Source organism: Leptonychotes weddellii, chromosome 16 (genome assembly GCF_054177405.1).
Source record: "Leptonychotes weddellii isolate Sample4059 chromosome 16, ASM5417740v2, whole genome shotgun sequence".
Lineage (NCBI taxonomy): Eukaryota > Metazoa > Chordata > Mammalia > Carnivora > Phocidae > Leptonychotes > Leptonychotes weddellii.
In genome coordinates, this window is record NC_138384.1 from 40209919 (window position 1) to 40234476 (window position 24558).

The 24558-nt window shown below is 50.8% G+C and overlaps 4 protein-coding genes across 8 annotated transcripts in view; 1 reads left to right on the plus strand and 3 right to left on the minus strand.

Moving 5' to 3' along the window:
- CAPN12 (calpain 12) overlaps nt 1-1802 on the minus strand; it is a 9846-nt gene extending 8044 nt beyond the window's left edge. The window contains exon 1 of the mRNA XM_081807590.1: nt 1736-1802. Within this exon, the coding sequence (XP_081663716.1) occupies nt 1736-1802 (67 nt within the window). The remainder of the gene's footprint in view (nt 1-1735) is intronic.
- The window catches only part of EIF3K (eukaryotic translation initiation factor 3 subunit K), a 142212-nt gene that overhangs the window by 93625 nt on the left and 24029 nt on the right, over nt 1-24558 (plus strand). The window lies entirely within an intron of this gene.
- Nucleotides 6209-13859, minus strand: LGALS4 (galectin 4). Of its 5 annotated transcripts, none has more exons than XM_081806838.1 (10): nt 13300-13859; nt 12902-12990; nt 11072-11276; nt 9151-9285; nt 7598-7624; nt 7434-7475; nt 7221-7250; nt 6842-6930; nt 6534-6699; nt 6209-6449 (listed from the first exon to the last, which is right to left on the minus strand). In XM_081806838.1, the coding sequence occupies exons 1-10, from the start codon at nt 13342-13344 to the stop codon at nt 6303-6305; spliced, it is 975 nt and encodes a 324-aa protein (XP_081662964.1). In that variant the 5' UTR covers nt 13345-13859; the 3' UTR covers nt 6209-6302. The 5 variants fall into 5 exon arrangements, with proteins under 5 accessions (XP_081662964.1, XP_030890449.2, XP_081662962.1 ...); XM_031034589.2 differs by having other exon boundaries at nt 7434-7448; nt 13300-13427; XM_081806836.1 differs by having other exon boundaries at nt 7434-7471; nt 7597-7624; nt 13300-13427.
- ECH1 (enoyl-CoA hydratase 1) lies at nt 14949-23137 on the minus strand. Its single transcript, XM_006739382.3, has 10 exons — nt 22997-23137; nt 22385-22592; nt 22153-22241; nt 17120-17244; nt 16980-17028; nt 16728-16792; nt 16013-16083; nt 15853-15924; nt 15426-15576; nt 14949-15243 (listed from the first exon to the last, which is right to left on the minus strand). The coding sequence occupies exons 1-10, from the start codon at nt 23046-23048 to the stop codon at nt 15139-15141; spliced, it is 987 nt and encodes a 328-aa protein (XP_006739445.2). The 5' UTR covers nt 23049-23137; the 3' UTR covers nt 14949-15138.

The following is a 24558-nucleotide window of genomic DNA, read 5'->3' on the forward strand; positions in this document are numbered from 1 at the left end:
TTTTTTTTTTTTTTTAGATTTTATTTATTTATTTGAGAGAGAGAGAATGAGAGAGAGAGCACGAGAGGGAAGAGGGTCAGAGGGAGAAGCAGACTCCCTGCTCAGCAGGGAGCCTGATATGGGACTCGATCCCGGGACTCCAGGATCATGACCTGAGCCGAAGGCAGTTGCTTAACCAACTGAGCCACCCAAGCGCCCTATTGATTTCTTTTTTAACACATGGGCCATCTAGAAGGGTGTTGTTTAATTTCCACATTTTTGGAGATTTCCTAAATTTTTTTATGGTTGGTTTCTAACTTAATTCCATTAAGTCTGGAGAATAGGTATGATTCCAATTTGTGTAAATTTATTACAACTTTTTTTATGGCCTTATTTTATGATCTACTCTGGAGAATTTTCCAAGTATACTTGAAAATAGTGTATGTTCTGCTTTTGTTAGGTGGAATGTTAGCTTGTAGTTCAAACTGGTTGATCATGTCTATGTCTTTTCCATCCTTACTAATTTCTGTCTGGTTGTTCCTTTTTTTTTTTTTAAGAGATTTTATTTATTTTTCCACAGAGAGAGAGAGACAGCGAGAGAGGGAACACAAGTAGGGGGAGTGGGAGAGGGAGAAGCAGGCTTTCCACTGAGCAGGGAGCCCGATGCGGGACTCGATCCCAGGAGCCTGGGATCATGACCTGAGCCGAAGGCAGTCGCTCAACCAACTGAGCCACCCAGGCGCCCCCTGTCTGGTTGTTCTATCAGTTACTGAAAGAGGGGTATTGCAACTTATAATTGCTCAGTGGTCTATCTGTCATGTGTTTTGGGGTCTGTTGTTAGTATACATTTTTATTTGATACATATATTTACTATATATGTATATGTGTGTATATATCTGATGTATTGCCCCTTTTATCACCATGAAATGTCCTTCTTTGTCTCTAGTACAATTTCTTTAAGTAGGCTCCATGCCCAATATGGGGCTTGAACTCATGACCCTGAGATCAAAAGTCACATGCTCTACTGACTTGAGCCAGCCAGGCACCCCTCTGTACAATTTATTATTTTTATTTTTTTAAAGATTTTATTTATTTATTTATTTGGGCTGGGGGGGTTGGCATACAAGTCCATACACGAGCCAGGGGAGAGGCAGTGGGGGAGGGAGAGGGAGAGAGAATTTGAAGAAGACTCCCAGTCTACTGCTGAGTAGCAGCCTGACTCTGGCTGGAGCCCTCCACTGTGGTATCATGACCTGAGCTGAAACTAAGTTAGATGCTCAACCACCTGAGCCACCCAGGCACCCCTATTACAATTTCTTTTAATATCTATTGCGTCTGATAGTAATGCTGTCCTTCTTACTCTCTTATGGTTATTGTTGGCATGGTGTATCTTTTCTTAAGTTTATTTATTTATTTAAGTATTGTCCATACCTGACGTGGGGCTCAAACTCACGACCCCGAGATCAAGAGTCCCATGATCCTCGAACAGGGTCAGCCAGGCGCCCCCATGGTATATCTTTTCTCATCCTTTTACTTTCAACTTATTGGTGTCTAAGATCTAAAGTGTGTCTTTTATAGACAGCATTTACTTGGATCTTGCTTTCTAATTCAGTCCGACAGTATGTTACTAATGGATTGCTTCCTAATCAATTACCCCCATAACTTAGCACCATAACATTTTTATGATCTTACACAGTTTCTGAAGTTAGGATCCAGGTGGTTGTGGCTCTGATTTTCCACGGAGTTACGCTCAAACCATCTGTGGAGTTGCCATCATCAGAAAGAAGCTTTCGCAAACTCCGGCTGTGGCCAGACCAACTCATTGCCCCGTTGAGTATGGCTCCCAGGCTAAGAATAGGTTGTACATTTTTAAATAGCTGAAAACAGGGGCGCCTGGGTGGCTCAGTTGGTTAAACGACTGCCTTCGGCTCAGGTCATGATCCTGGAGTCCCGGAATCGAGTCCCACATCGGGCTCCCTGCTCAGCGGGAAGCCTGCTTCTCCCTCTGCTTGTGTTCTCTCTCTCTGACAAATAAGTAAATAAAACCTTAAAAAAATTAAAATAAATAAATAAATAGCTGAAAACAATAAAAAGGAGAGTATTTCCTACCACTAAAGAGTATATGGAATTCAAATCTCAGTGTCCATAACTCAGGTTTTATGGGAACACAGCGAGCCTCTTGCATGTCCATCCTGCCCAATCGCTGCTTTTGTGCTTGGTCGGTGGAGTTCAGTTGTGGTGGAGACTAGATCACCCCCAATGCCTAACATATTCACCGTGCGACCGTTGCAGAAAAGGTTTGCAACCTCTGCGCGGAAGCCTTGACTTGGACGAGAGGAGCCTCTTCTGGGGAGGCTCACACACTTGGCTGTTGGCAGCAGTTTTCCGTTTCTCGTTACATGGGCCATTACACATGACTGTTGGAGGAGCATCTTGACTCCTCCTAGAGGAGCGATCCAGGAGTGAGAGAAGCTGGAGTGTCTCTTAGAACCTAACTTTCTGCCATATTCCTAGTCACACACAGCAACCCAGGTACAGCTTGGGAGGAGAGTTCACAAGGGTGTGAGCACCACTGGAGGCCACCTTGGTGGCTGACCACGACATCAGTCTCTGCCTTTTGATTGGAATGTTTATATCATTTACACTTGATGTAATCATTGAGATAATTGCCTCTCTGGCTGCCTTGTTTGCTATTTGGTTTTGCTCTCTGTTAATCCTTCACTACTTTCTTTTGTGTCAAACAATTTTTAATGAATCGTTTAAATTCCTCTACTGATTTTTTTTAGCAGTATTTTTTTGAAAGTAGTTTTTTAAGTGGTCACTCTAGGGATTACAATATATATCTTAACTTATCACAGTCAACTTTATTTATTTATTTTTAGAGTTTTTATTTTATTATTATTTTTTAAAGATTTTATTTATTTGACAGAGAGAGAGAGAGAGCACAAGTGGGGGAAGCAGCAGGCAGAGGGAGAAGCAGGCTCCCTGCTCAGGGACTTGATCCCAGGACCCTGGGATCATGACCTGAGCCAAAGGTAGACACCCAACCAACTAAGCCAGCCAGGCATCCAAGATTTTATTTTTAAAAAATGAAGATTTTATTTTTAAGTAATCTCAGTTGCCCCACTTACCACAGTCAAGTTTAATACTGATTGAATTCCAGTAAAATGTAGCAGCTTTGCTCCATATACCTCTATTTTCTACTCCACCGTGTGCTATTATTGTCAAATATTATCACATACAGATATGCTATATACTCGACAATATAGTGTTATAATCTTCTTTATAAAATATTTTAAAAGAAATCAAAAGATGAGCACCTGGCTGGCTCAGTCAGGAGAGCATGTAACTCTTGACCTTCGGGTCATGAGCTCGAGCCCCATGTTGGGTGTAGAGATTACTGAGAAAAACAAAATAACAACTAAAAACTAAAAAAAAAGGTGGGGGGGAGAAATCAAAAGAAGTAAACAGAAAAAATATATTTATACAATTAAAAAATATTCATCTACATACTTATAATTCCTGGGGCTCTTTATTTCTTCCTGTGGATTTGAGTTTCTGCTTGAGGTCAGTTTCTTTCATCATGAAGGACTTCCTTTAGCATTCCCTAGACAGCAGCTCTGGTAGCAATGAATTCTCAGCTTTTGTTCATCTGGGAATGTCTTTATTTTGCTTTTGTTTTGAAATACAGTTTTGTTGAATATAGAATTATTTGTTGACAGTTTTATTTTTCTCTTAGCAGCACTTTGACTGAATCATTCAACAGCTTTCTGATCTTCACTGTTTCTACAAAAAGTTAGCTGTTAATTGTACTGCTGTTCCCCTCTACGTGATGCGCTGTTTTCACTTCCTGCTTTCAAAGCCTTCTCTGTCTTTTATTTTATTCCAGCAGTTTGTCTATGATGGGTCTAGGTGTGGCTCTCTTTGTATTTATCCTACTTGCAGTTCATTGAGCTTCTTAGATCTATAAATTAATGGCTTTCATGAGCTTTAGTAAGTTTGCAGCCATTATTTCTTCAAACATGTTGCAGCATCGATAGAAAACTAAACATGACCTCTCCGGCTCTTCCAGGAGGAGCTCCAGTCTCAGCCCCTCTCCCTGAGCCCCTCAAGGCTCTGCTACTGATTTGCCTCTCCACTGCTATCCCTGGGACATGTCACCCTGGGCAGTGACTGCCCAGGGAGAGAGGGGAGCAAAAGGGAGAAGTAGTCTCCACTCCCATGTGGCCGAGAAGGAGGAAAAGAACATCTCAGACTGGAGGCTGCCCAGGTCAGCCCTCTTCCATTCCCAACCTCCCCAGCATCCACCCCATGTCTGAGGGTCCACAGAACATCCTTGATCAGTGTTTGCCAAAGTGGTTCTACCACTATCATCTGGAGAGCTTAAGAAAAATATTGGTGCCTAGGACCCACTACTGATTTACCAGGCTAGAACATACAAAATTATTGGCTTTTACCCTACAAAAAATGGCATATGCATATGGTTTAACCTAACAATGGTCTGGATTGGGGTCATGTATCAATATTTTTTAAAAGCTCCGGGCGCCTGGGTGGCTCAGTTGGTTAAGCGACTGCCTTCGGCTCAGGTCATGATCCTGGAGTCCCGGGATCGAGTCCCACATCGGGCTCCCTGCTCAGCAGGGAGTCTGCTTCTCCCTCTGACCCTCCTCCCTCTCATGCTCTCTGTCTCTCATTCTCTCTCTCGCAAATAAATAAAATCTTAAAAAAATAAAAAATAAAAAATAAAAAAAATAAAAGCTCCCCAGATGATTGGAATGTACAGGCAAGTTTGAGAAGTAGATTAGAAGAATAAATGAGACAATAAACATGGGCGCCTGGGTGGCTCAGTCGGTTAAGCGACTGCCTTCAGCTCAGGTCATGATCCTGGAGTCCCGGGATCGAGTCCCGCATCGGGCTCCCTGCTCAGCGGGGAGTCTGCTTCTCCCTCTGACCCTCCTCCCTCTCGTGCTCTCTGTCTCTCATTCTCTCTCTCACAAATAAATAAATAAATCTTTAAAAAAAAAATGAGACAATAAACAGAATGAATGAACGAATGAATGGACACTGAAAAATGCCTGAATAATGGATATGTGAATGAGTGAGTGAATGAATAAAGGAATGTATGAATGGGTGAATGAAAGTGTAAATAAATGAACACATGATTGAATCAACCAAGACTGACTTGGTAAGAAGACAATTGGATGGATGGCAGACGGTTAGTGGACAGATGGAGAGATGAAATGATAAACGAATGGACAAACAGTTGGAAATGGATGGAAGAATAGATCCTAAAGAGATGGATGGATGACAGGATAGAGAATGAAGAAATGGATGGCCGAACAGTGGGATGAACGGGCATATGGAGGATGGATGGATGGATCGATGGATCGATGGATGGATGTGATGGAAGGCAGAGAATTGCATGGACAAATGGAGGGATGAAGAGATGAATGCATGAGTTGGGTGTAAGGATGGCTGAATGGATAGACAGATAGATGAGTAAATAAATCAATGGTTAGAAATTTGAATGGTTGGATGGTCAGATGGATGGTTGAAGGGTTGGCTGGCGAATGAGTGGACAAATAGTTGGATAGGTGGAGAGCTAGACGGACAGGTGAGTGGATGAATGGTTGGATGTTTATTTTTTTTTTAATTTTTTATGTTTTAGATTTAAAAAATTTTTTTAAAGTAATCTCTACACAACGTGGGGCTCAAACTCACAACCCTGAGATCAAGGGTTGCTTGCTTCACCAACCAAGCCGGCCAGGTGCCCCTGGTTGGATGTTTAGATGGATGGATGAACATATACTTGGATGGATATTTAGAGAGATTGATGGATGTTGAGATGGATGAATGGAGAGGCGGATGCATGGATGGATGGAAAAACGGACTGTATAGCGATTAAGTATGTAGCCAGACCACCTTGATTTGAATCCTCGTTCTGCCATTGATGGGCTGTGTGACCTTGGGCAATTTGCTTTATTTTAATTTGCCTGTTTCCTCATCTTTTCCGGAGGGACAATAATAATAGTTCCCACCTCCTGGTGTTTTTGTGAGGACTGAACAAGCTGATACACATAAATCCCAAGATCTGTGTCTGGGATATTCATAGATTTATTGTGATGGGAGGATGGATGGACAGTTGACTGTATGGCTGAATGGACAGTGTATGATTGAATCAAGGAAGGAAGGAACCAGTGAGGGAGGTGAATGGAGTCACAGACACTCATGAGACATGCACAGGCATTTTATTAGGGGCTTAGAAGGGAGTCCTGTGGGATCTTTCACTCTGTGTTCCCAAGAGTTATGGCCCAGGGAATAGATCAGACTTGGACATAGGACAAGGTGATATCACCCTGGATCTCCAGCACGTCCACATTCTGGAAGGCCGAAAGGCGATGGGAAAAGTCGAAGAGGTGCTGGCCGTTGGCGTAAACCTTGAAACGATCTATGCCACAGCGAATGGACAGCTGCAGGGAGAGGGCAGGCTTGAGGCCAGGGCCAGGACAGAGGCTTTGGAGGGAAGGGGGGTGGGAAGGGGACCCCAGACTCACATCAAAGAATTGCCCAGGACCAAATGGGTTGTAGGAGATCTTCCTGTCCTCGGATCCCCATGAACCATTCAGATAGCTGTTCCGAATCACGAGACCCTCAGTCAGACGAGGGTTAATGTGCAGAGCCAGGTCCCCTGAGGATCCCACCATGAAGTTGATGACAAAGCTGAAGGCAGAGAGGGCCAGAGGTGGGAGTCAGATGGGGGTCAGTGCCTGGTTCTCCAAGGGAGAAGGGGATTGGGGCCCAGACTCCCGGGTCTGAGGGAGGAAGGGTGCTGAGGATTCCCACCTCAGTCTAGATTGTGTACCTCTTGCCCATGGGGGGTATGGAGCCCTTGATTATGACGGTTCTTCGGGCTGTAAGACCTCCTTGCAATCTCTTCCTAAATGGCACAGGCTGTAGGAAGAGAACATGAGGTCCTATTATCTCTCAGGTCACCAGAGGCCAGGCAGGGACAAATTTTCAGAGAGGGGTGCCCACTCCTAGGAAATGTCCCCAACCCCCATCCGCTCCCCACTCCGGCCACCAACTCCATCCTCTCCCTACCTCCCAACCCAACAACCTCTGCCCACTCTATTTCCCACCCTCTCAGGGCCCCAGTGGTCAGGGCCCCCTACCCACCATCAGTTCCTGCTTCCCCACAAACTGCCTGCCACAGAGCCCTAAACTCCCACAGGACACTTTACCGGGTTGAAGATCGGGGGTCCCTCCATGGTCTGCAAAGTGAGGAAGGAGAGATATTCGTCTATAACATTCCACAAATATTTACGGCACACTGACTACATGTAGGCATATCTCTGGGTGCTGGATGGGTATGACTGGGGGCCCAACCTCCTTGGCCCCCGCACTTCTCTCCACCCCTCCCCCCCACCAAATGGCCCCACAACCCTCCCACTTACAGGCAGCTGACTTGGCTGTTGGTGGGTGTGTCCAGGACCCGACAGATGGATAGAAGGCAGAAATGGTGAGGGGGGCTGGGGGTCTTTGGGCTGCCCCAAGACCTCCTCATGCCACCAAACCCCCACCATAAGGAGAAACCCACCACCCATCAGCAGGTACTTACTGGGTATGCTGGAGTTCCCATGGGTGTCTGTGGACAAAAAGGCAATGTGTGAAGGCAGGCAGGCAATGAGGGAGACCCCAAATTAGGGCCTGGAGGGTGTCAAGGATGCGTGCCCAGGGCAGCCCCATCACCCCCGTCCGAGGGAACTCTGGGGTCAAAGAGTGGCACCTGGTGGCTTATGAGTGGAGAAAAACTTGCCATGTTTAGGAACTTGCCATGAACTCCAGTGAGCAGTGACACTCCACCCCTTTAGGGCAGGCCTGGTAAATTCTATTTACCTCCCTTATCCTGCTTCCTCCTGTCTGGGAGTCCTCATCCGCCCCCTCGTCCCCCTCAACCTGGAAGCTTCCATAAAGTCGACGCTCTTCAGAACATCCTCCCAGCCCACACCACAGATACCCCTGCTCACCTCACCCCCAGTCAGGATTTGGCCCTCACTCTTGGTGCCCAGCGCTGGGGCACCGAGCAGTCGTGCCTCTCCCCTGCTGGCCTCGGGTTCTCTCAAGTCTGCGTGTGTCTCTGTTCCTGTTTCTCAGTCTCTGTCTCTCCCTGTCTTTGTCTCTGTGTCTCTCTTGTCCGTACTTTCTCACAGGTGTGGGCTGGAAGGCTTCCCCCGCCCCCGTAAGTTATATCCACTCCTTCTCTTGGTTCCCTCCTCTTCCAATGATCGCCTTTCTGCCTTGACTTCCATTTTAGGCCAGCGATTCTGAAGGCCCTTCCAAAATAGCCTTATTGTCGTTTTTCTTGTTCAAATGCATGGATGAAGTACCATGGTAAAATGAACACCCGCAGGACCGTGGCCCCTCGCAGATGAAGACATTCCACTCCTGCCGGTCCCTCATCTGGGCACAGACCCCCGCCGGCCACTCACCAGCTCCGTGACCTCGGGCAAGTTACTTAAGCTCTCTGTGCCTCAGTTCCCACATCTGTCCAATGGGCCCGAGGATCATCAAGCGTGGAGGTGAGGGGCCTGACGGGTTGGGGAGTGTAGCGCCTGGCGGGAGTCTAGGGCTGCAGTGGCTGTTTTGGTGGCTGTTTGTTCACCGTGGCCCTGGGGGTGGGGTTTCTAGGTCGCCGGGGGCGTGTCTGCTCCCGGCCATTTCCAGGGGAGTGTGGGCCGGTCCCCGGGCTCGCCCACAATTGTTGTTGTGCGCTTTTCTCCGCACAGCGCTTCCCGCGGGTGTGGACGGCAGCTCCTTGTGATTCGAAGTGACTTTCTTGGTGACTAGCCGTGTTAGGCAGTTGCTTGTGAACTTGCCTGTGGTTCCTGTGGCTTTTGTCCCTTCTTATCTTGACTTCCTAACTCAGCTTACGCCTTTCCGCCTCCTCCAGGAAGCCCTTCCCTTGGCCCCCCCACACCTCGGGTCTATCTCCCATCCCTGCCCTGACCGCTTGCAGCCAACGCCATCTGGTGAAACGTCTTCCCAGTGGCCGGGGTCGGTTGCCTCTGGGTCTGCGGCCCCTGGCACAGAGCACGTGCTCGGGACGCAGATGAATGTGGGCCTGGACTAAGGAAGGAAGCGGGGCGTACAAGAGAGGGAGATGCCACACACCTGGCCTGGGGGCGGGTTGCCACCAATGAAGTTGATTGATTGAAGCTCCACGTCCCCATCCACTTGCAGGTGAGTGACCATCTGTAGGGGCAGCCGATGCCCGAACTCGTAGAAGGGATTTCCATTTACCACCACCTGGGGGGCAGGGGTAAGGTCAGAGTCAGCACCCAGGACCTTGGGAAGGCAGACATAGAAAGTAGGGAGCAACGATCATTTTAACTTGGACTCCAGTCTTGGAGGGGAGCTAGATAGCCACAGAATGGGGAATCTTGGAGTCCACAGGTCAGAGGTCAAGCCAGGGTCAAAAGTCAGCTCACAGACTGGCGGATGGAAGAGAACAGAGAATTTAGTCAGGATAGCCATCCGGAGAGGATCTGGTCTGAGTCCTGGTTTTGGCACCAAATGAGTTGGGCCTGAGTCTAGCTCTGACGTGTGGGCTGTCTGACCTCAGGGATGACGTGTGGGCTGTCTGACTTCAGGGAAGTCACTTCCCCTCCCTGAGCCTCTGTTTCCTCATCTGTAAAATGGAGGCTGGCTCTGGGATTGTTGGGAACATTAAAACCCAGCCAGGCATGTCAAAGGCTTTCTGGAAATCCTCTGTAGAGCCTTGCCTAATTATCTTTTTTTTTTTTTTTAAAGATTTTATTTATTTTTGAGAGAGAGAGAGAGAGATAGAGAAAGCATGCGCAGGGGCAGAGGAGAGGGAGAAGCAGACTCCCCGCTGAGCAAAGAGCCCAATGTGGGACTCCATCCCAGGACCCCGGGATCATGACCTGAGCTGAAGGCAGACGCTCAACGACTGAGCCATCCAGGCGCCCCTCAGCTCAGGTCTCGATCTCAGGGTTGCGAGTTCAAGCTCTGCTCTGGGCTCCACGCAGTAAAATAAAATAAATAATAATAATAATTTAAAATAAAGACACAGGAACAGATCCAGGGCAAGAGAAGTCAGGATAAAGGCCACCCCTGGGGACAAGGGGACTGGAAGGGACACGAGGGGGCTTCTGGGGCTAGAGGGCTTTTGTTTCTGGACGTAGGTGCTGGTTTCACGGGTGTGTTCTCTCTATGAAGAACCAGTGAGCTGGGTACACATGACCCGCACTCTTCAATAACACATTAAAAAAAAAATGCTTGCATAATAGTAATCAGTCACAACATGTGGGCCTTATCCACGGCCTGGTTCCAAGTGTAGAAACGTTAAGGTATTTATGAGGTGACCGGACCTCTGACTGGATGTGGGGGCGCTGAGGAAGAACGGTCAGTGTTTTCCGTGGCGCAATGGCATCATGTGCTGCTGCAACTCGAGATATTTATGAATAACATGATATCTGGGATTTGCTCTTACATCCTATGCAAGGGGAAGTGTGAGGGAAGGGTGACAGCAGAGGGATCCGGAGCTGGCCAAGGAGACCAGGGGGTGGCTGTGCCCCCTCTTCCTTCTGTGTGTGCTCAGAGTTCACCAGAAGAAATAGCAAAAATAGGGGCGCCTGGGTGTTTCAGGTCATGATCACAGCCAGGGTTCCAGGATCAAGCCGTCGGGCTCCTTGCTCAGCGGGGAGCCTGCTTCTCCCTCTCTCTCTGCCCCTCCCCCCTGCTCGTGTGTGCGCTCTCTCTCTCTCCCAAATAAATAAATAAAACCTTTAAAAAAAAAAATAGCAAAAATATGCATTTTGCAAGAACACAGAGGAACAAGGTGAGACACATGAAACATTAGAAGGCTGTCGCCCGTGGAGGAACAGGAGTGAGAAACAAGAGGAAAAAGACTTTTTTAGGAGAAAAATGTTTTACTGGGCAGGAAGGAAGAAAGGAAGGAAAAGAGAAAAGTGAGGTAGGAAGCGTGGTGGGGAGAGGGAGGAGGGGAAGGGACAGATGGAAGAAAGGAAGGGGGGAGGGAGGAGGGGAGGCCCCGCCCCTGAGTTCAGACCTTGTAGTGCTCCGCCAGGACCATGAACACCAGCTCGAAGGCCGCGCCCTTGCGGAAGGGCATGCTCCGCTTCTTCTCCTCGCTGCCCCACTTGCCGCCCTGTTGCGAGTTGAAGACCACCTTGTCCCAGCCATCAAAGCGGGGATTGAAGTGCAAGGCAATGTCCGCTCCCGCATGCTGCCCCACCACGAAGTTCACGGAGAACCTGGCGGGACAGGAAGGGCTGTTCCCCCTGGTCCCACCTGCCCGCGCATGGGGCCCTCCTCCGGGAAGCCCTCCCTGACCTACCCTGTTCCAAGGTCCTGGAACACGTCCCTGAACTGGGCGGGAGGGGGTTGCGGGATGAGGACAAAACGGGACAACACACTTGGCCACTGTTGGCACTAGAGAGGAGGGGGTGGGCAGGGCCCCTGAAGTCCAGGAGGCAGATTCCCTTGGCAACGCATTCCCTCTCTCCCTTTCCTTACCAGGCCACCGCCCCGCCCCCGCCCCACCACCCCAGCCTCTCCCAACTTGGCAACTGAGACTCCTGCATTTCCTCGTTCACTATGGGCCAGACACTGTCCTAGGAACCTTACACATATCTGTTCAGGTCTCTCTGCTGCCACCCTGCCCCCCCAGGCCACTCCCCACCTGCAGCCAGGGGGACCCAATGAACAGCCAAGTCAGAGCACCATCCACGCCTCCGCTCATGCCAGCACCCCTGAAGTTATTCTAACTGGGCAACCACACACCTGCCTCAGGGCCTTTGTACCGGCTGTTCTTGCTGCTAGTCTCTACTCCCAGGCTCCCTCCCTCCCCTCCTTTGGGTCTTTGCGAAAGTGTTCCCTTCCCAGAGAGGCCTTCCCCGGCTACCCTATTTAAAGGGACAATGCCACGCCCCTCTCCCCCCTACATCCATTCCCCATCTCCTTTCCCTATTTATTTATCTCCATAGCACTTAGCACCACTGGACCCCGCACATTTGATTTTTATCTTTCATCTCTCCTTTCTACTAGGATGTCAGCTCCATGTGAGCAGAGATCTTGGTCCTGGGGACTGCTCTGTCCCCAGTGGCTAGGCACATAGTGAGCATTCAGTGAGCAAAAAAAAAAAACGATGAATAAAGAAACAACAGTGCCAGGGTGCTGGGTGGCTCGGTCGTTAAGCATCTGCCTTCAGCTCAGGTCATGATCCCAGGGTCCTGGGATCGAGCCCCGCATCAGGCTCCGGGCTCAGCAGGGAATCTGCTTCTCCCTCTGCCCCTTCCCCTGCTTGTGCTCTATCTTTCTCTCTCAAATAAATACAATCTTAAAAAAAAAAAAAAAAAGAAACAAAAACCCCAACAGTGCCTTGAGGTCAGTTCAATTGTCATCACCATCTTAAGGCCATAAAAAAATGCTAAGACTTATTTTAATGCTTCCTTTGCAGTTCTACATGTTTTACACACTGAATCCTCAAAGCAATCCCATCTTACAGATGGGAAAAGAAAGCACAGAGAGGTTTCCCAGTCACACAGCTGGGCAGTCACAGAGCTGGCTGGCTCCGAGCCTGTGATCTGAATTCTTGCTATCACAACCAGCAGTTCCAATCCGACATTCCAACTCCTGGACTGCCTCTGGTGGTGAGCCTCCCTGACTGCCCTTCCCTCCCCCAGCCCCCAGGCTCCCCCCTCCTGTCACCATGCCCTGGACGTCCCAGGCTCGGGATGGTCTTTGGCTATGGGTACAGTGACCCAGAGCCGACTTCCCAAGCACGGTGGAGGAAGGGGAGAAGGCCTCCTGCATTAGGGATGGAAGCCCCTCTTTGTGGCCCCCCCCAGCCTCACCTGGCATGGGGGGAGTACCTTACCTCTTCATGTGCTCGCTGGCCACTCCTTGGATGTACACAGACATTCCCACACTGAGACCACCCGGGATGGGCTTGTTGTAGGGCAGAGTCTGTGGAAGGAGGCTGGTAAGCCTTTACCCCTCATCGAGAAGCCCCCCACTCTCATTAGCGAGGGAGGGGACACCAGGGGTGAGGGGTCAGCGTGAAGGGGAAGAGGGCCACGAGTCAGGGATGGACATAAATAGCCCAAGGGTCAGGGTAGGAGCAAATCAAGCTTCAGGGTGAGTACTGGTGAAATCAGACTCCAGGGTGGGGTGGGCGCCTCCAAGGATCAGGGTGAGAGTAAATTGGTGTGTGTGGGGGGGGTCAGGGTGGAGCTAAGCCGGGACCCGCGGTTAGGTCCTGGGTCACCATCTTACCGGATTGTAAGTGGGCTGGTAGCCAGGTGCAGGGATATAGGCCATCTTGAGAGGCTGGGCTGGTGGCTTGTCCAGTGAGAAGAGATGTAAAGCAGGTAATGGTGGCAGGTGGCGGGTGGCTCTTATACCTGAGGAAAAGGGAGTGGCTGGCTAGGCAGGGTCTGTGGGGTCCCTCTTCTGGGTATCCCAGGCTCACATCTTTTTCTAGGGCACCCCCTTGTGTCCCTTCTCTTGCTAGCCTCACTGGTCACCAGCCAGAATCCAGATCAGCTGGGCTAGGCCGGGGGTTGGGGTGGGGAGACACACCCAGATCAGGCCGGAGCGGGGGATACTTTAGGCCCTTCTGCAAAGAGGAAGTGCTAATGAACTTTGGCCCTGCCAGGGCCTTATCAGAGCCCATAAAAGCCTGCCCAGACCTTTGTTAGCAGAGGGAGGATAAGATCAGGAGGGTTGGGCAGGGCAAGGCTGCAGGAGTGGCCCATGACAGATGGGCAACGGAAGGAAATTAAAGCAGGGAGGAACGGGGTGCTCTGGACACCCCTAGGAACTAGGAAAGGGCCTACATTTATTTATTTTATTTATTTATTTATTTTTTAAATTTATTTTGACAGAGAGAGAAAGACACAGCGAGAGCGGGAACACAAGTGGGGCAGTGGGAGAGGGAGAAGCAGGCTTCCCGCGGAGCAGGGAACCCGATGCGGGGCTCGATCCCAGGACCCTGGGATCATGACCTGAGCCGAAGGCAGAGGCTTAACGACCGAGCCACCCAGGCGCCCCGAGGGCCTACATTTATTGCATGCCCACTCTGTGCCTGACCCATGTACATTAGACTGTAGCTATAGTGGTTTCAGTCATGATTTCTGGAGCCAGAGGTTCTGGGTTCAAATCTTGCCTCGGCCACTTCCTGGCTGTTTTGTCTTGGCTCAGGGCCTTAACCTCAATTTCCCCCTTTGCCCATCTGTAAAATGGGGATTTTAATAGTATCAACCTCATAGAAGCCTGGGAAGGAATCACTAAGATAATAAATGCTCAGAACAGGACTTGGAGAAGAGAAGGCACTAAATTCATCCTTGGCCTCTGGCACTCATTCCAAACATAAACCCAGGAGGTTGGGATTATATGCGGACATGAAAACCTGAAGTTTAAAAGAAATGAGGCAGGGGTACCTGGCTGGCTCAGTTGGTAGAGCATGTGACCCCTTAACCTCAGGGTGGTGAGTTCAAGCCCCACCTTGAGGCTGGAGCCTACTTAAAATAAAAAATAAAATAAAATAAAATGAAGCAGTTGGCCCAAGATTGGGTAGCAATTGAACTCTAGCCAGACTGGGGCATCAGATCCCACTAGGCTGTGCAGTGAGTGGGTGCCTGGTAGAGTGAACACCGCCCTCAAGCCTGGAGCAGGCAGGGAGACCATCTGGAGCTTTCCAGCCCAGAGGAAGCCACATGACTTTTGCTTGCTCAAGCCCGCCAGACTTTTTATGGGCCCTGGCCCGTCTACCGCCAGCTCTGAATGGGCAGCGCCTGCACGGCTCCAGTTCCCATTGGTCAAATTTCCATCCCCAACCTTCAGCACAGCAGGCAGTCCTGGGAGCCCTCAAGGATGTCCTAGCTCCTTTCTGCCTCTCCTTTCTTTCCAATAAAGACACCGCGTGCATTAAGTTGCTTTATTGTTCGGGTGAAGATAAGGCCCTGGGCATGAGGAAATCAGGGTTATAAGGTTAGAAACGGGGGAGACCAAGGGAGAAGCCACCAGGCGACCATCTTTACTAATTCTCCTTCTCTGTGGATGAGGAAATGGGCATGAGGTGGGACAAGGCCAGGCCCTGGGCCTCGGCAGCTCTCAGAGCTTGGAGAAGGTGACGTTCTTCAGTTCCTGCTTCTCCATGGCAGCCTGGACGGACTTAACAATGTCCTGGGTTTGCAGCATGCTCATGTTCCAGGTGGCCTGGATAAAGAGGGTGGAGTGTAATGGCAGGGGCGGGGAAAGATTGGAGTTGGGCCAATGAAAAACAGGGAAGAGACAGCAGTGCACCAATCAGAGGACAAGGCCTGCAGCAGGTTGCTGGGCCCTGATTGGCCTCTCTGGGATCAGAAAAGGGCTGTGGTTGGCTGGCCACAGAGCCTTACCGTGTAGTTGAGGCCGTCGGCCACCGAATGATTGCGGGAGTAGACCAGGTTGATCTTGGTGCCCTGCACTGCCACGGGGCTCTTGGTGGAAATCTCGGCCGCCAGGGTGAAGGCCGCATCAAGCATGCCCACCTTGTCTGGGAACACCCGGCTGCGGATGAAGGGAACCAGTCACTGGGGAGGGCGGGGAGGCGGCAGTGTGCGAGGGAGTGTCGCCCACGGAGGAGTAAGTGGCCAATCACAGCAGAAAGCAGAAAACCGCCCAGTGAAATGAACCAATCAGAGCAGGGCACTGGACTGCAGCCTGAAGAACTGACCACCCAGAGAAGGTAAGCCCCCCTGTAACGCTGCGAGGATACACCCGGACCCAAAGGGCCCTGCCCAGGTTGCCCCTGAGCTCTTAACCCGCACAGGCCGCGGCTCCTACCTGACCAGCCCACTGCTCAGGGCCTCATCAGCCATCATTCTGCGGGAAGTGAAGGCCAGCTCGTTGACCAGGCTGCAAGAGGGCAGGGCGGATCAGGGGACCGCAGTCATCCTGGGTCCAGGAGATGCCCTGCGGTCCCCTCCCGGGCTCCTCCACCCACCTCTGGTTTCCGATGACTTTGGGCAGTCGCTGCAGCGTTCCCACATCAGCCGCCAAACCTATGTCCACCTCCTGGGAGGAGCCATCATGTCAGTACTTGGTTCCTTCCGCCTAGAACACAGCCCACCTCCCAATTCCTCTGCCTTGCCAACTCGTCGAGGTTGGTCACATCTATCTGCAGAGGGAAGCCCTCAAACCCTGCCCATCTGACCCCCTGCCCCATCCTGCCTCGCGTCCTCTCCAGCACTGATCCCAGCAGCAACCCCAGCCTCCTCCTCACCCCCATACCTTTACTCACTCCAAACCCCATATGGATTGCAATGGCCTACCCTTGACTTCCTTCATGGCCCAAGTGTTACCTTGGTTTTTTTGTTTTTAAGATTTATTTATTTATTTGAGAGAGAGAGAGCAGGGGGAAGGGCAGAGGGAGAGGGAGAATCCCCAGCAGACTCCCCACTGACCGTGGAGCCCAATGCGTGGAGCTCAATCTCATGACCCTGAGCCAAAATCAAGAGTTGGATGCTTAACCAACTGAGCTCCCCAGGGGCCCCCGAAGTGTTACTTTTTAAGGTTCAATTCTGACTAACTTCCATGAAGCCCTCCCTTCTCACTCTCACCCCACCCCTTTAACCTGCTCTGTCGCCGCTCTGCCCCTGCCTTGCCATGCGTCGCCCACCTCTAAGCAGGATCCGAGGAAGCAGCTCAGGATGGCTCACCTTCACCTGGAAGAAAGCATCCTGGGCACAGTACCGGATGTCACAAGCAGTGATGAGGTCCACGCCTGCGAGGGGGAGGCCAGGCGCATCAAACCACCACAAGGACCGACCCCTCCTCCCAGGTGATGGGGTTGCGCCTCTGGGCAGGGTTTAACTAGCAACTGATCTGAGGCTAGAGGCCACTGGTTGAGGTGGGGAGGCAGCAGCAGCTAGAGTGAGTGCCCGGATGGATGGTGGGTAGCTCAGACTCACCCGCACCAATGCAGGCCCCATGGATGGCGGCGATCACCGGCTTCGGGCACTGCAAGGGAACAGGAAGGGTGGGGTCAGGGTTGGTCCAGGAGGGATGGACAGGGTTGGGGGGGGGGTGCCCTGCCAGCCCCCCAGAGAACCTTCTCGATGACGCTGAAGGTCTCTTGGTATCTGCTGATGAGGCTCCGGAGGTTCCAGCTGATGCGGGCCACATCATCTCCTTGGGGCTGAAGGATTTCTGAAGCCATGTCCGTAAGGTCAATGCCTGGTGGGGAGGCATGAGGAGGCTCATGTAGCCTCCCAGGCACCCCCTTCCCCTGCCCGCCCCCACTGCCCCAACTAGAGGTCAGAACTCAGACTTAGCAGATTCAAACCCCCAAACCACCACAGTGGAAAAGCTGCTCATGCAAGATCTATCGAGGGATTGCATATGGGGTGTGAAATAAATAAAAGCTAACATTTATAGGGCTGGGTCCTCTTACTATCTCCATTTTACTGGGGGGGTAAACTGAGGCACGTGACGTTTAAGTCACTTGCCCAAGGTCACGCTGGCTTGTGAGTAGTGGCACTGGGATTTTAAGCCCAGACCCATGCATTGGCTCCAGACGTCATGCTTTTCACCATCATGCCAGGTGGTAGAAGAGACAAGGGTTTTGGCATGAATCAATGGCGGTAACATTTCCTCAGGAAGACTCGCGATGAAGCAATTTCTGTGGGCTCCAACTGCAAGACGATCCCAAATCTAACCTGTCCTCCACTAATCACTCTCCCGGACCCCGCGCTCTGGCTAAAATAGTTTCCCCTGGTCTCCCTGCTCCCAGCCCTGCCCTGGCCGTTCCAACCCACACGCAGCCAAACGAACTCGTGAGCACGTCAGGGCCTCCTTCTCTTCCCTCCCATCTCACTTATTTGGAAGAGAATACAAGGTATGTGCCAAGACCTCACCAGCCCTCCTGAACACCGTTTCCAGCCTGTTCCTGTGGGAACACAGGCCTCCGGCAGCTGCGCCAACACCACCACCCAGTCCCTTCCCAGGACCTTGTTTTCCTACCTACAGCTCTCTCTGCCTACAACAGTCCCTCCCCCAAGTGATGGTCAGAAGACTGATTCCAAGGGCGCCTGGGGGGCTCAGTCAGTTAAGCGTCTGCCTTTGGCTCAGGTCATGATCCCCGGGTCCTGGGATCGAGCCCCGAATCGGGCTCCCTGCTCAGCAGGGAGTCTGCTTTTCCCTCTCCCTCTGCCCCTCCCCACCTGCTTGTGTTCACTCTCTCTGTCAAATAAATAAAATCTTAAAAAAAAAAAGGGGGGGGCGGCTGGGTGGCTCAGATGGTTAAGCGTCTGCCTTCGGCTCAGGTCATGATCCCAGGGTCCTGGGATCGAGCCCCACATCGGGCTCCTGACTCAGCGGGGAGCCTGTTTCTTCCTCTCCCTCTGCCTCCCCCACTGCTCATGCTCTCTCTCTCTCTGTATCTCTGTGTCTCATATGAATAAATAAAATCTTTAAAAAAAAGAAAGACTGGCTCCATCTTTCTGTTCAGGCCACAGATCAAAGGTCACCTCCTCTGAGAGCCCCATCACCCTCTACCTCCCTCTCTGTCTTATCTCAGTCACTGCCCTCTCCTTATCACACAATTGTGTGCTTATCTCGTTTAGTGCCTGTCTCCCCCTCTAAGACGGGAGCTCCAGGAGTGGAGTGCTTTCTGTCCACTACTGCATTCCCAGTGCCTCAACAGAGCCTAGTATGTAGCAGGTGCTCAATAAGTGGACAATACAGACAACACTGAGCTGCCCTTCAATGGGGAAGATGGATGAATAAGTAATACATTTTGTCCGGTGGTGACAAGGGCTGAAAGAAAATTACAGCAGGGACATGGAGTGGAGTGTGTTGGGGTGCGTGCGTGCAGTGAGGGCTGTTTTGGTATTAAATGGGGTGGTCAGGGGGCGCCTGGGTGGCTCAGTCAGTTAAACAACTGACTCCTGGTTTTAGCTCAGGTCATGATCTCAGGGTCATGAGATCCAGCCCTGCGTTGGGCTGGGTGCTGAGAGTGGAATCTGCTTGGGACTCTCTCTCCCTCTGCCCCTCCCTCTTGCTCTCTCTCTAAAATAAATAAATCTAAAAAATAATAATAATAAATGGGGTGGTCAGGGACCCTCTCACTGAAAAAGTGACTTTTTTTAGAGAGAGCTTACATGAGCAGGGGTGGGGAGTAGGATGGGGGAGGTGGAGGGGCAGAGGGAGAGGGAGAGAATCTTAAGCAGGCTCCATACTTAGCATGGAGCCATCTCACAACCCTGAGATCATGACCTGAGACAAATTTGAGAGTCGGATGCTTAACCAACTGAGCCACTCAGGCGCTCCTGAAAAAGTGACTTTTGTGTAAAAATCTGAAAAAGAAGAGGGAGGGAGCTATAGGGATGTCTGGGATCAGAGAGTTCCAAATGTCAGGAAAAGCCAGTGCAAAGGCCCTGTGGTAGGAATGCCCCTGATCTGTGTGAGGAACATGGAGGAGGCGGGAATCTAGGTGACGGGGCAGACTGTGCGGGGCCTCGCGGGCCAGGGGGTGGACTTCGGCTTTTACTCTGAGGGAGACCTTGCTGTGAGGCAGTTCTGAGCAGAATCATCCCTCACTTTCTTCCTCCTGGGGTTAATCATTCTCATCCTTTTGCCTCTGAAGAATGCTATCAGACAAACCTGAAAAACCATTCCCACATGTGGCCACACCCCCAGCCCTCTGGGGCTCTGCCGCCTCCTCAGCTTGTTTAAATAAGAGAGACCTGAGGATTTTTGACTCAGGGTAGAGCTGAATTTCTGCGAGGTAAATATCAGTAAGACAGAACTCCCCTGTGTGACCTTGGCGGGGTGACTTCATCCTCTGGGCCTTTGGTTTCTTCTCCAGAAAGTGAGGGTAAAACCCTCCCTAGAGCTGATTGGGAGCAAGGATGGGAGGAGACAGAACCCCAGAGGCCCTTCACCTGACTACTCAGCCTGCCAGCATGTCTGCGAAGCCTGTGTGACTCAACGGAACCCACGTGGCCTCCCAGAACAAGCCCAGCTTGGCACCTTGCGACACCTCCTTTCACTGGCTTTTCTGGTTTACCTACCCCACTTGGCCCTGCACACACTGTTTTGCAACCCCTTGAGATAAAGGACCAGACCATGGTCCAAGGTGTCCTCTCTCCCACGTAAGAATTGCTCGCTGCAGGGCGCCTGGGTGGCTCAGTTGGTTAGGCGACTGCCGTGGGCTCAGGTCATGATCCTGGAGTCCCGGGATCGAGTCCCGCATCGGGCTCCCTGCTCGGCGGGGAGTCTGCTTCTCCCTCTGACCCTCCTCCCTCTCATGCTCTCTGTCTCTCATTCTCTCTCTCTCAAATAAATAAATAAATAAAATCTTTAAAAAAAAAAAAAAAAAAAAGAATTGCTCGCTGCAGGGGGCCTGGGTGGCTCAGAAGGTTAAGCTTCTGCCTTTGGCTCAGGTCACGATCCCAGATGGAGTCCTGTGTCTGGCTCCCTGCTCAGCGGGGAGCCTGCTTCTCCCTCTGCCTCTCACCCCTGCTTGTGCGCTTTCTCTCCCTCTCTCTCACACACACACAAAAAAAGAACAACAAAAAAAGAACTGCTCACTACAGATAAGGCCCCCATCTGGCTCCCCTGGGAACCTCTAAATGCTCCACATGTCATTCATAATCCTAGCTCCGTTATTCATTATTCAAAATAGCATCGGATAGGGCGCCTGGGTGGCTCAGTTGGTTAAGCGACTGCCTTCGGCTCAGGTCATGATCCTGGAGTCCCGGGATCGAGTCCCACATCGGGCTCCCTGCTTGGCAGGGAGTCTGCTTCTCCCTCTGACCCTCCTCCCTCTCGTGCTGTCTCTCATTCTCTCTCTCTCTCAAATAAATAAATAAAATCTTAAAAAAAAAAAAAAAGCATCGGATACATCAACAAAAGTCCTACACGTTTTAGGGGCACCTGAGGGACTCAGTCGGTTAAGCATCTGACTTTTTTTTTTAAAGATTTATTTATTTATTTGAGAGAAAGTGAGCAGGGAGAGGGGCAAGGGAGAGGGACAAGCAGACTCCGCACTGAGCACACAGCCCAACGCGGGGCTCGATCCCAGTACCCCAGGATCTTGACTTGAGCCGAAACCAAGAGTCGGATGCTCAACCGACTGAGCCACCCAGGGCCCCAAGCATCTGACTCTTGATTTCAACTCAGGTCATGATCTCAGGATCATGAGATCAAGCCCTGCATTGGGCTCCGTGCTCTGTGGGGATTCTCTCTCTTCCACTGCCCCCACATCTCCTGCTCTCACATGCGCGCTCTCTCTCAAAAAAAAATAATAATCCCAGCTCTGCCATTTCCCATCTGTGGGAACTGGGCAAGTTTCTTCCTCTCTCTGGGCGTCTGTTTCTTCACACATAAAATGGGGGATGATAATTGCACCTGTCTGGAAGGGTTCCGGGGAGAATCAATTAACATGTGTACAGTGTCCAGACACCCTGCAGATAGGAAGTAAGTGTGGGCACGTCCCTCTTTTTTTTCTTTTTCTTTTTTCTTAATTCTCATTCGATCGGTGGAACTACTAATTACATTTTCCTCTTTCTGGCCTTCAGAGTCTTGCTATTGAAAATGGGACCAGACAGCTACGGTCAGCCGGAAGCTGGAAGGTGAGGGCCCCAGGCCTGGCACCACCACGATGAAGCCTCATCTTTCGCTTCTCAGGCACGAGCTCCATGAGGACTGCTTCTAGGTCCCTGACACCCAGGAAGGGATTGGCACTGGGTGTTTGTTGTACGAACGAACAAAATCAACAAAAGGAGAATGGAGAGAGGGGTAGAAAGTAAACAAAGGACACGTAAAGAAGTTAACAGGGGGGCGCCTGGGTGGCTCAGTCAGTTATGCGTCTGCCTTCGGCTCAGGTCATGATCCCGGGGTCCTGGGATCGAGTCCCACATCGGGCTCCCTGCTCAGCAGGAAGCCCGCTTCTCCCTCTCCCACTCCCCCTGCTTGTGTTCCCTCTCTCGCTGTGTCCTATCAAATAAATAAATAAAATATTTTTTAAAAATTAAAAAAAGATAAAAGTGGAAGTTAGGAGCTGGTTGAAACCCTAATGAAGAAGCCTCGCTCTATTGCCAGGAGCAGGGGAGACTGGAAGGGGTGGAGAGTACCCGGTACCTGCAGTGAACAATTTTCCTGCACCAGAGATCACCACAGCCCGACAGTCAGGGTCTTGTGCTATCTTGTTGAAGCACTCCACCATCTCTCTGGGAGGGGCAAGGAGAAAAAGGCTGTGTCTTGGAAGGGTACCCCTGCCCTCATGTCACCTGTCGCCCACATCCCACCCCTGCCCACTCCCTCAGCCCCTGCCTCCTCCTGCAGGCAGGCCTCCGTGATCTGCAGGCCCTACCTCCAGAAGGCTCTGTTCATGGCATTCCTCTTCTCAGGCCGGTTTAGCTGCACATGCAGGATGTGTTTTTGAGCAACTGTCACCTGAAGGGACTCATAGTTGTGGTCTGGCGCTTCTCTGGGGGCTGCTGTGGAGGCCTCATCTTGAGCAATGGAGCTCATGGGGCGAAGGCTAAGGCTGAGACCCTGGGGGATGGGAGCCATCACTCCTGGGGAGGCAAAGTAAAGAAGAGCCTTTGATGACCCCAAGTTGGGGACACCGTGCCTTCAATAGCAGAAGGCACACATTTCATCTCAGTGGTGTTAGACTGGGGAACACAGGTCCTTAAGAAACCTCAGTTTAGGGGGATACAAACTTTCAGATTAGGAGTACACTTCTCAGTGGCCTCAGTGTGAGGCCTCCTTCAGACCCTTGATCATGGGACTGACTCCACATTGGGAACACCAAGCTGTCAGCGACCCAACTGTAAGACACAGGCTTAAAGAATTAGGGAGCTCTTCGGTTGGGAGCATATGCACCCCTGTGTTTAAGGTGCTCAGACCGGGACTCCATCCTACGGAGACTATGACAGCACGCCAGAGCAACGGGCTTCCAGGGGTCGAGGTGACTCACGCCGTATCAGCAGGTTCCGGAGACTGCGAGAAGCCGCCATCGCTGCCGCCATCGCAAGCTAGTAGGTAGGGGGACTAACCCAACAGACAGGAAGAAGCTAAGGGGGCGGGCACGACGCCACCATGTTTGGCGAGGGCACCGACGCCGCAGCCCGATAGCGGTGACGCCCGTCTTCCCGCCATCTTTACTAAGGGCAACCGGAAATAGCCTTCTTGGTTCGCCGACCTCCCCCTTAGCAACCGGGCCTTTGCCCCAGTAGGAACCTGTCCCATTATTGCTGCTGGACGTTTCATCACAGCGCTGTTTTATAATGGTGGAAAAATTGAAAACAGCTGCAATGTTCAAGGACATAATGGCAGAATAACTGCAGCCCCACAGTTTTGTCATCATGCACTTGTACCCTGTTAACTGAAAAAAAAAAAAATTCGCTAGTACTGAGCTTATCCCTGTAAGGGAATGAAAATATAGATGAGCCAACATTGTGCGCTCTCCGTATAATCTGACTGAACTCTCACACCACCAAGAGGTCGCACTATTTTTGATCCTACACGGAGGAAACTGGAGCTTGGGGGAGGGAAAGTCACTAGCTCAAGGTTATCTGGGCTTCAGGAGTGCTGAAGAGGGGATTTATGTGGCTCTGAAGATTTTTTTTTTTTTAAGATTTTATTTATTTGAAAGAGAGAGACGTAGCGAGAGAGGGAACATGAGCAGGGGAAGTGGGAGAGGCGCCCCTGAAGATCATGTTCTTAAAATAATTTCTTTAGTCCCGCATCGGGCTTCCTGCTCGGCAGGGAGCCTGCTTCTCCCTCTGACCCTCCCCCCTCTCACGTGCTCTCTCTCTCTCTCATTCTGTCTCAAATAAATAAATAAAATCTTTAAAAAATAAAAAATAATAATAATTTCTTTAAAAAACAAAACCACTTTGGAAAAAGCCAGCTAACCCAAGAACATCAAAAGCGCCATAAACTTGCTGAAGTATGCTCTTTAGGGAGATGTGCACCAAGGTGAACAGAGGCCTCCAGGCAAATGGGATTGTAGGAAATACCTTGCCTTCTTAGCGTGTCATAGGCGTGTAAGCTCTTTTGGAAAACAGACCCAGTAAGTTCCATCAAGAGAGAACTGTTTATAGTTATCTACACAATGGGAAGCTCTAAAGCCACTGTGCAGATGCCAACATGAGGAACAATTTTACATTTCTTCAGCATTTTTTTTTTTAAGATTTTATTTTTTATTTGACAGAGACACAGCGAGAGAGGGAACACAAGCAGGGGGAGTGGGAGAGGGAGAAGCAGGCTCCCCGCAGAGCAGGGAGCCCGATGCGGGACTCGATCCCAGGACCCTGGGATCATGACCTGAGCCGAAGGCAGACGCTTAATGACTGAGCCACCCAGGCGCCCCTAGGATTTTTATTTATTTATTGTTATGTTAATCACCATACATTACATCATTAATTTTAGATGTAGTGTTCCATGATTCATTGTGCATAACACCCAGTGCTCCATACAGAATGTGCCCTCTTGAATACCCATCACCAGGCTAACCCATCCTCCCACCCCCCTCCC

Excerpts from the sequence above, each read along its gene's own strand:
- ECH1 (XM_006739382.3), bottom strand. The coding sequence starts at position 23,048 with ATGGCGGCAGCGATGGCGGCTTCTCGCAGTCTCCGGAACCTGCTGATA. Across the intron at positions 17,245-22,152 it reads AGGAAAATTGTTCACTGCAG|GCATTGACCTTACGGACATG; the intron begins GTACCGGGTACT and ends CCTCCCCACCAG. Across the intron at positions 17,029-17,119 it reads CCTTCAGCGTCATCGAGAAG|TGCCCGAAGCCGGTGATCGC; the intron begins GTTCTCTGGGGG and ends GTTCCCTTGCAG.
- LGALS4 (XM_081806838.1), bottom strand. The coding sequence starts at position 13,344 with ATGGCCTATATCCCTGCACCTGGCTACCAGCCCACTTACAATCCG. Across the intron at positions 6,931-7,220 it reads GACCCCCGATCTTCAACCCG|CCTGTGCCATTTAGGAAGAG; the intron begins GTAAAGTGTCCT and ends CTCTTCCTACAG. Across the intron at positions 6,450-6,533 it reads GTCCTGGGCAATTCTTTGAT|CTGTCCATTCGCTGTGGCAT; the intron begins GTGAGTCTGGGG and ends CTCTCCCTGCAG.